General features: G+C 35.4%; 1 protein-coding gene across 3 annotated transcripts; it reads left to right on the forward strand.

Moving 5' to 3' along the window:
* The first annotated feature begins 822 nt into the window (after positions 1–822).
* On the forward strand, positions 823–9,501 carry LOC110615094 (ubiquitin-like domain-containing protein CIP73). Of its 3 annotated transcripts, XM_021756800.2 has the most exons (18): positions 830–1,029; positions 2,093–2,242; positions 2,520–2,637; positions 2,818–2,925; positions 3,107–3,225; positions 3,327–3,410; positions 3,912–4,103; positions 4,196–4,265; positions 4,341–4,486; positions 5,068–5,232; positions 5,311–5,382; positions 6,163–6,283; positions 6,356–6,682; positions 6,779–6,903; positions 7,011–7,232; positions 7,990–8,628; positions 8,826–8,981; positions 9,098–9,501. In XM_021756800.2, the coding sequence occupies exons 2-18, from the start codon at positions 2,114–2,116 to the stop codon at positions 9,167–9,169; spliced, it is 2,865 nt and encodes a 954-aa protein (XP_021612492.1). In that variant the 5' UTR covers positions 830–1,029; positions 2,093–2,113; the 3' UTR covers positions 9,170–9,501. The 3 variants fall into 3 exon arrangements, with proteins under 3 accessions (XP_043812706.1, XP_021612492.1, XP_043812705.1); XM_043956771.1 differs by lacking the exon at positions 7,990–8,628 and having other exon boundaries at positions 823–1,029; XM_043956770.1 differs by lacking the exon at positions 830–1,029 and having other exon boundaries at positions 2,112–2,242; positions 2,572–2,637.
* The last annotated feature ends 615 nt before the right edge of the window (positions 9,502–10,116 follow it).

The following is a 10,116-nucleotide window of genomic DNA, read 5'->3' on the forward strand; positions in this document are numbered from 1 at the left end:
AGGTAATGAAAAATAGAAACGAATAAAAACTAAAACAAAAGAAAAAAAATAAAAACCATTGAAGAACTCCGAACAAAAATGAACCTATCAACGATTCTCTCTACTTGCTTCTCTCATATTCTTCTTTCCATTTTCTTCTATCGTTAGACATTCCTTTTAGAATAAATTTGTGAGTTTTTTTTATAATAAATAAATAATATTTAGAAGCATTTTACTTCAAAATCAATATAAATATAATTTTATTTTAAACTCCTATTTATTTAATGAAAATAACTTGCATTTATTAAATATTTTTTATAAAAATTTTTTAGAATATATTTTTGATAAAAAATATTTTTTAATAAAATAATTTAATTTTTATTATTTATTTTAATTTAAAAAATATATTAATAAATTTATGAAAGTATTAATAAAATTTTAAAATACAGAAAATAATTTTCTTTAAATATAAGCAATTTTCTTTAAAATAATTTAATTTTTTAATTAAAAAATATTTTTCATTAAATAATGATTTTGAGTATCTAAATATTAAAAAAGATAAAAAATATTTTTCTAAAATATATTTTTTAAAACAAATAAAGCTTTTTCATAATAAGAAAAGTTAATTATTAGTCTTTTTTTTTTTTAATAATGACGCGATCAAGTTCTTGCCTCGAGACCGACTCGAATTATCCTTGAACGGACCAGCAAACCAAATCCACAAGCAACTTGCTTAATTTTTTATCAGACCAACTCGCTTAACACCGTTACTAAAATACGCTGTCCCAAAAACATACAATTACATAAAGCAAACGATGTCGTCTGCTTCCTGACTTCCGTCAACACTCCGTTTCTCGGTCTGGATTGTTCTCGAATCTAAAGCCAAGCTTAAACCGGTGTGCGCGCCCGTAGGCCAAAACATCGGTGAATCCAGAAAACATAGTAGCTTCCACCCGAAGTCGGCCCCCCAGCAGTCATCCTTTCGGCGATCAAAATATCTAATCTTCGTCTTCAATTTCGGGTTCTCCAAAGAGGAGAGAAAAAGCAAAGGTTTAGTTTCATGTTTGCTTATTTTTCTGTATTTTGTATTCTTATGTATCTAGAAATGTTCATTACTATAAACCCTAGAATCAATTTATACAAATGCGACCTTTCTTCATCTTCGATATAATCTGCCCGAGTTAATACTACCTTGTTGCTTTGGATGAAATCAAAATCGATCCCTCTTTTTTGGGGATTATGTAATTTTTGCTATACATGTCTTTTTTTTTTTGTCATAGTTGGAGTCATGGGCAAGCGGCATTTTGGAAGAAGCAGGCAATTGATTGTCATTTTAGCGTGGAAACACTTTGGACCTTTTCAATGACATGAAAAATTTGTTCTTGTTCATTATGAATTGCTGGAATGCTCCAAATTTTATATGATTAGCAAAGTTCTTTGAGTTATTTTAAAAGGAGAAAAGAAAGGGTGAAAGAGGTGTGAATCGAGTGATCAGAAAGTTAGATGTATGTATATTGGGAATGATTGCACCTTTTACAAGATTTTCTTTTAAATGAATATCTAAGTATCGCCTTCGTCTTCATGCTATCTAAGACATAGAACAAATGCTAAATATTGAAGTAGAAACTCAGAAGTCGACTATGTTTCTGTTGGCGTGCGTGACTTCATGATAGCATGGTATTATTTGTAAACTCTATCATTTCTATTATGGTTTCTTGTAAAATGAATCAATGGGTAGGTAATTAGATTATGGAGGCCATTGCTTATATGAATAATTGCTCAATGAAGATTCAGTGAACCATAGATTGAATCTACAGATACTGTTGGAAAACTGTCGTTTTGATTCCTTTCAGATTGGTGAGTGATTTTGCAGAGACATGGATCCATGTTTAAACAAATCTCTCCGCTAATTTTTCCCACACTGAATACTGCATTTGCTTTTAACTTTGTCAATCATCCTAATGACTGATTGTATTGCTTTTTTTATGGTTAATCATTAATGTCTATTACCTCCCCTTTCTTTGCCCTGATGTTTTGAGATTTTAATTTCCAGATGTGGGGAATAGTTTACTTACTTGGATAGAGTTTTTTGTTGTGTGATTTTGTATTCTAGGCCCTCAATTGCTGAGATATCATGGCAAATCAGTACTCCAATGATGGTTCTAGTACAAGCAACATTTCTGGAGAAAGTTCGGATGCAACTGTAGAACTGAATATCAAGACTCTAGATTCTCAAATTTACAGTTTTCAGGTGGATAAAAATGTAAGCATCAGATGCTTGTTCTGTTTTTCTTCTCAAAATTTCTAAAATCCTGCCTTTATTTATATTTTTTTTGCAGCTTTAGCGTTGGCAGTTTTGTATAATATCTTTACTTCATGCATTTTGCATCTGCATCTTGTGGAAAAACTAGTATGCCTCGTGTTTTAGTTTTAAGCATATCAAAGGGGACATTTTTTAAAGGGCACTTGTTATTAAGAATTATATAGATAGTTATGTTTCTACAATTCTAACTACTATGGCTGCATCATGAATATTTCAGATGCTAGTTGCAGCATTCAAGGAGAAAATAGCTAATGAAATTGGTGTTCCAGTAGGTCAGCAAAGACTGATTTTCCGTGGAAAGGTTTTGAAGGATGAACATCACCTTTCTGAATATCGTATCCCATCATATAGGTTATAAAATTTCATGTTTGTAAGATTGTGTCAATGCATTTTATTATCCAGTAGTTAGGCTGTCTATTCTTGTTTCTGCAACTATGACATGGTTCATCTCAGATATTGGGGCATTGGTATACATTTGCTATTTTTTCTTTTAGTGTGTCCTTGACTGTTTCTAGAAGTGGAGAATGGGCATACCTTGCACTTAGTTGCAAGGCAGCCAACGCAGTCGCAACCTTCGACTGATACAAGCTCTGGTGACACAAATGCAAATAATGGTACTCGAGGTACATGATTTTAAATTAGTTTGGTTATTCCACAATCTACATTAAACCTCCTTCGTTCTCTCTCTCTCTCTCTCTCTTCCCCCCCCCCCCAAACCCCAAAAAGAAAAAGAAAAATGTTCCCTTTAAATCAATAGCTATCTCTTTTAAATTTATGTACTGTTGGTTTTGTTCAAATTGGTAGGAAATGATCCTAGTGCTGGCACCCCCCAAAATCGTGTTGGGCAAATATCACATAGTGTAGTTCTTGGGACCTTTAATGTTGGCGATCAAGGTGAAGGCATTGTTCCAGATCTCACTCGGGTGCGTTTTTTATTCTTTTCGTGAGGTCTAAGGTCTTTAAAGGTCCAGTCACTTCTGTGCTAAATATATATGCATGTTGATATACCATGTATGTTATCTAGGTTATTGGGGCAGTTCTGAACTCCTTTGGCGTTGGTGGTCAGACCGCAGCTCATAGCATTGGTGGAATGCAGTCCTCTACCATGGTAGGTAATAGTTATCCTAAAGGAAACTGGAGTTTGTTTGAAATTTGAACAAACAATTTGATTTAAAATACTTTAATTTATTGATTATCAGGAACACAATATTAATTGGTTTCTTGTTTTTCATATGATACCTTGACTTGCATGCAGTAAAATGGAATCATGATCATGGTGAACTTCATTTTTTTTGTTCAATGTAATTGTTACAATCTTTTGTTGTACAAATTCTTAAGCTAAACATCTGTTCCAACATTGATTTTTGGGTAAGCTAAACATGGATAAACATTATGAGAGCCTAAATCCTGTTGTATTTTCACTTCATAAGATTCTAAGGTAGCATTTGATAGATTAGAAAATCCCTTGATAGATTTTAGTTTTCAATCTTGAATGTAAGAACTTATAGTGAATCCAACACATTTGAGAATATATGTCTTAGAATAATAAAGTGATTTTTCTCTGTATGTGTCTATTGACACATTAAGAGGTTTTTAATGTTGTTTGCAGCCAAATTTTAGTGGTCAGACTCCTCAAGGAAATGAAACAGCAGATGCATTACGAAGTAATGTTGGTGGACAGAGTCATGTAGGAAATCAAACACAATCTGGGCAGGCATTTCCTGGTCAGCCATTTCAATCACTTCCCCAAGTCATGCAAATTCCAGTGACTGCAGCAGTACCTGTTCCTTCGCTTCGTTTGGTAATACAGTATTCAATATGTGTTCTCCTTGTGATTTATTATACCTTCGTTTCGTTATTATTTTTAACATCATGTTCTCATTTTTGTTTCAGCCAATCCCTGATTCTTTGAGTACACTTTCCGAGTTTATGACTCGTATGGAGCAGGCACTGGCACAAAATGGTGATGATCAAAATGGCATTATCTCATAGTTTGCACTTGAAAATTGCTGAAAATAACTTATTTTGCTTCATCTAGGTTATCAGCCAAATACATCTTCAAGCAGCACAAGAGATGCCCCAAGGGTAGAATTACCTTCTAATGTACAGGGATTGCAAGCCTTGACCGTCATTCTGCGACATGCAGAACAGCTTCTCGGTGGTCATGTGGTCACTGCATTATCTGTAAGATCTGCTTCCTGAAGACTTTCTCTCAGCACCCTCCCCTTCTCCTTCCCCCTTTTCCTCTTTTTGAAGCAATTGATGCTGATATCTGAAATTGCCTTTATGCATGCAGTTCTCAATGTTTTTGGTGCCATATGTTACTACCGTTATTTGGTTATGGATCTGGAGCAGTGATTTAAATGCTTTTGCTTTATCATTTACTGCTTAGCCATGCCATTTGCTTTTGTGCTTGGTGAATGGTGATATCAGATATGACAAATTTACTGACAGAACTAAGTCTGCTTTATGCCAAGTGATAACAATATATAGGATAGCAATGCCTGCCTTTTGCTACAAGTGATACATGATGTGTAGTATTCTGTTTATGCCACTTTGGTGAATTTTTTGTTACTAGGCTTGAGGTGTAAAACTTAACAACTGCCTGCCTTGTGAATTTGTAGGCAATAATTTTGCATTTAGACGTCTTATTATGGAGGGCAACATCATTATGCAATGGGTTAAAATGAACAGATCCTTTTCTTTTTTCAGGAAAACTTTATTATCTGATTATATGTTACTTGTAACATGCTGCAACTTTGTAGCATATTGCAGAATGCTTGGAACGAGATGGAGCTTCTAGTGATCCATCTATAAGGGGCCAAATTCAGACAGAATCAGCTCAAGTAGGCCTTGCTATGCAGCATGTAGGTTCTCTTCTTTTGGAGCTTGGTCGGACAATCTTGACGCTGCGAATGGGACAATCTCCTGTATGTCTACTAATTACTCTCTGCTTTTGGTTAGTTGTGATTAAATGTCATTTGTAATTATTTTGTGGCAACTTGCAGGCTGATTCTTCTGTTAATCCTGGACCTGCGGTTTATATATCTCCATCAGGACCTAATCCTTTAATGGTCCAGGTTTGTGAAGTATTATACAATTTATCAATGTGATTAGTTTAGTGTCTAACTTGTCTTCCTAATAGTTGAAAATGTAATGCCCATTGTGGACTGTGGTGGAAAATGGAAAGAGACAGCTGTGTCTTGACCAAGTCACTTCATAATATGTCTGGGTGTTTTTTTAAAAGGGAAGCTCATCTCTTTCTAAGCCTTGGTTCTCAGATAGAAAAATGGTGATAGGCAAGTCTTGGATATTGTAAAATTTTTTTTCTAACTGTAATACGCTGCATGTTATGGGACTTGTTTGCTTTGTATTATAATATTTAGCGTTGCCCTTTAAAGCAAAATGTTGAAATTTAGAATGATAAAAAAGATAGGAGAAAACAATAAAAGAAGGATTTACATGATTCAGCCATCAAGAGCTTCAGTCCATGGATACCAAGCCTTAAAGAGCTACATTTTGTTCACTTGTGTCTTATCATAATTCATAAGAGTCCATATTTGTTATGTGTTATACAAGATATATGTGGCATGACATCCCATAAACACTCCTTAATACAAGTGTTAAAAAGCCAATGATTATGCTAATCAGTTAATCAATCACACCATTTTGTCATAATATTATCCCATAAACTAAGGGAAAATCTCATCAATTCCAACAAAGCATTGGTTCATAAGTAACTATACTTTTCTGTCAGCTTCCTGTACCTTGCCACTTCTTTCTAGTTGTCAACTTGTCATAATTTTTCTTTCTATAATTTGGTGGCATGTAAATGTAACTTCCTCAATTCTTTTTTCCAGCCTTTTCCCCTACAAGCCAATTCCATCTTTGGTGGCTCTGCTCTACAACCGAATCCAACGAATTTCAGTCATGTTGGTATTGGTAGTGCGCCAAGGAATGTAAATATCCATATACATGCTGGTAAGCAAAGAAAGCAAATTGATTTCTAATCACACTTTGCCTTTTGAGTCTTTTGACGGTGTCTATTTTCAGGTACCTCACTGGCACCTGTTGTATCAGCCATAGGTACCCGGGCAAGTAATGGGGAGGGGACACAAGGAGAGCGGGGCAATGGTACTGGTTCTGGTGGTTCAGGCTCAGTGAGGGTTCTACCAGTGCGAAATGTCATTGCAGCAGCTGTGCCTTCACATTCTACTGGTGCTGCTGTTTCTGTTTCAAATGCTGCACAACCTGGTCTAGGTGTTTCTATTTCGCAACCTCAATCTGATCCTACATCATTATCCTCTGTGATAGCTGAAGTCAATTCACGGCTGAGAAATCTTGTTGGTACCATGCAAGGAGAAAACCAGCATGCATCAGGTAGCAAGCTGTTAATAATATTTATATTTCTACATGTGAAAAGGATGTTTGATAAGAAAGTACCTAGAATTAAACAAATATTACCTCTCTATGCAGGCTCTGTTAGTTCTGGTGCAAGCAATGGTGCAAGCAGCGAACAACCAAGTAGTATGGTGATCAATGGGGCAGGGGAATCTGCAGTGACCTTACCTGTGCTAACGTCTGAAGGTGATGATCAAAAGGTATGTTTTGTGTATTGTTCTTTTGTTGGCTGATCAAAAGGTATCTTTTGTGCATTGTTCTTTTGTTGGCTAATTTTGGCCAATGCTAAACTTTTGAGAACAACCAGAATCAAAATGATCATGTTCGAGGAAGTAATGAGGAGGCTACAGAGAGTCTTTTGAGCTCAAACGATGTCTCATCTTGCTCAGTGGGATGTTCAAATGGAGAAACCTCACTAAAGTCAAAAGAGTCTTCAAAAAATGCCCCTTGTTCCAGTGAGAAGCCTGAGGTTCCAGAAGGGGCTCAAGCTGTTCCACTTGGACTGGGGATGGGGAGTTTGGAACGCAAGGTATTTCTTTTATTTATTAATTGATTTATTGAACTCACTAAAAATATCACTGTTTATCTGCTAAAACCCAGCTATGTGAAATACGAGTGGTTTATGTGCCCAAGATTTGGCTCTATTTGGTTTAATTGAGCATCTATTAGATATGCAGGAGGATAGTGCTCTTGGTCTTTACACGGTTTGTTTTATTCATTATTTGTTACATTAGCTTGTTGACTCACCAACTGATGAGAGAGGGAATATGTGGCTACTGGATGATTATATTTTCCCATCAATGGAGGAAGGATGAGACTTCATATTTTTGAAATATGATTGTCGGATGGTACAAATTGAGTACATCTTTATTTTTATCATGGATAACAACTTCTGTAGTCCTAAAACTGTATCTTCTTTATAATCAAGTCCCGGATATTTTCAGAACAGCTTGCTGTTAGTGCTATCCATTTTATTGTAGAACTGTTATTCTATTATCTATTTAGATTAGTTGTAACCACTAACCAGTGGAAGGAATCTATCTCTGGTAGCTTTGCTTGTCCTCATTTGACTATCAAATTCGTGATTGATATGCTTTGGCTTTTCTTTTTCTTATTCTTTTTTTTTTTAAAAAAAAAAATGGTGATGACCAGATGTATTACAAATGCTATGAGACTAGAGACTAGAATCCTTACGAACTTCTACTTGAAAGTTTTGAATTTATTTTTGTTGCTGTGCAATTAAATACAAGATATAAAACTAAAGTCTTTATTATTGATGTGACTAGAGTAAAACCAGGCAGCCAAAATCTGTAGTGAGGAGTGAACCAAGTGGCAATCATGGAACAAGCAATGCTCCTGTCAGTCAGAACCTGAACACTGGAATGATTGGTCAACAGCTTTTACAATCTCTTGCATCTCGTAGCTCTGGTACAAACAGGGTGGGTGCAAATGAGATGCATTCAGGTCAAGGACCTCCATCTCTTGGCAGGAACCCAGAGAATATCCCACTGGGAGAGCAAGGTTCAGTTTCCCAGTTTGATTCTTCTAGTGTTATGTCTCAGGTGATACATAGCCCTGCCTTGAACGGTCTATTGGCAGGTGTCTCTGAGCAAACTGGGGTTGGCTCTCCCAATGTTTTGAGGAATATGTTGCAACAGCTCACTCAGAACCCCCAGATAATGAGTACTGTCAGCCAAATTGCTCAGCAGGTCGAAAGCCAAGACCTTGGGGACATGTTCTCAGGTTTAGGAAGTGGCCAAGGCAGTGGCATTGATCTTTCAAGGATGGTCCAACAGATGATGCCGGTAGTTTCCCAGGTTCTTGGTCGTGGGTCATCTACTCAGCCATTCTCTCCTGTAGAACCTGAACCCCAGCTGCAGTATAACGAGAGTAGATCAAGTGAAAATGAAAAACCTAATGTTCAGGTTTGTACATTGAAAAAGAAAAATTAAGCACCGAGACTTTAGTAAAAGGTTATCTTTTTCTTGCTTGCCATATGCCTTGAATGTGAAATAATCAGGATTCTCAAGCTCAGGAAGTGATTAATTTTTTTATTGGTTTATTTCAACTAGGGATTTGTAATCTTTTTTGTTGCGACTGATTCCTTGTTTTGTGGCTTTAGATTGACCTCCAGGAAGTGGCTCACAGAATTGAACATTCCGATGCACCTGGAGATATTTTCCGTGCTGTAGCTGAAAATGCAGGGAGGTTGAATGGGAATGAGAGCAGATCGCTGGACATTGTGCACGAGTTGAGCAACAATGCGGATCTAGTCAATGTTAGTTTTACTTATTTTGATCAACATAATTTTTTATTCTTCCACTTTGAACACTGTATCATTCTCATACTTGTCATGTTTGTGCATAGACTGAGGACTATTTTTGGCTCGTGCAGGATTACATGGAGATGCTACAACGTGATATCCATCAGCTTCTTCAGAGTGACCCTGTGAATGATGAGTCTTAAATTATTGTGACTTGTGAAATATGGTTTCTCATCATTTCAATTTTCAAATGTCCAAGGAAATGAGTTGCCAGAAACTGTCACCCAGCAGCCAGCCATGGAATTGGTTTCAGCTTATACAATGCTTGTACAAATGGGCATGTGGCTCTTCGTGCTCCATGCTATAGGCAAACACCATGATTTTTCGGTTTATTGTGAATTATTTGGAATTTATGACAAAATTATTTATACATCAATATTTTGAGTTTTGCTCAAGGGATGAAAACGATGGTCTGTTGTGTTTCTTTCTGGTCAGATTTGATCGAACAGATATCCAATTGAATGATGTTTTTTCACCTTGCTTGGGTTCATTATTGATTTCTTTGGACACATTTTCAATTGAAGCATTACTAAAATAAGTTCTACATTATAACATATCAAAATTTCAAGTCTTCTATCTTCTTTAGATCTCCATTTGATTTGATGTTAAAAAAAAAGTTATATTTTAAATATTGTTTTAGATATTTTAAATAATAATTTGGAAAAAAAATTAATTGTTTCAAAGTTATAATAATTAAAAGAAAAAAATATGTAGATATATTTATTGTTGTTTGGGGGTGATCTCTAACTACAATATTTGTGGGGGTATTGTCTATGCCTGAAGGCTGAACTTGGCCATCCAGAAGGTTGGCACCAAAGTAATCTTGGAGACCAGCCTCATTCTGAAACAAGACAGACAATGATCCCTTTACAATCAGACTATGCAACTCTAACCGAGAAATAGTTAAAAGTATAATATCATTTTGTGTTAATAATTAAAATCACTGGACTATATATAAAAATATAAAATCATGTTAGAATATGAAATTTAAATTATACTGAATGAAATTATTGAAAAATAAAATATAACAAAATGGAAGAATTTGGCTAATTTATCCACCTTATACTAAATACTAAGTAAAAAAATAGAA

The sequence above is a fragment of the Manihot esculenta genome, chromosome 5 (assembly GCF_001659605.2).
Source record: "Manihot esculenta cultivar AM560-2 chromosome 5, M.esculenta_v8, whole genome shotgun sequence".
Taxonomy (NCBI): Eukaryota; Viridiplantae; Streptophyta; class Magnoliopsida; order Malpighiales; family Euphorbiaceae; genus Manihot; species Manihot esculenta.

Excerpts from the sequence above, each read along its gene's own strand:
- LOC110615094 (XM_021756800.2), top strand. The coding sequence starts at position 2,114 with ATGGCAAATCAGTACTCCAATGATGGTTCTAGTACAAGCAACATTTCT. Across the intron at positions 2,926-3,106 it reads TGCAAATAATGGTACTCGAG|GAAATGATCCTAGTGCTGGC; the intron begins GTACATGATTTT and ends TCAAATTGGTAG. Across the intron at positions 8,629-8,825 it reads ATGAAAAACCTAATGTTCAG|ATTGACCTCCAGGAAGTGGC; the intron begins GTTTGTACATTG and ends TTGTGGCTTTAG.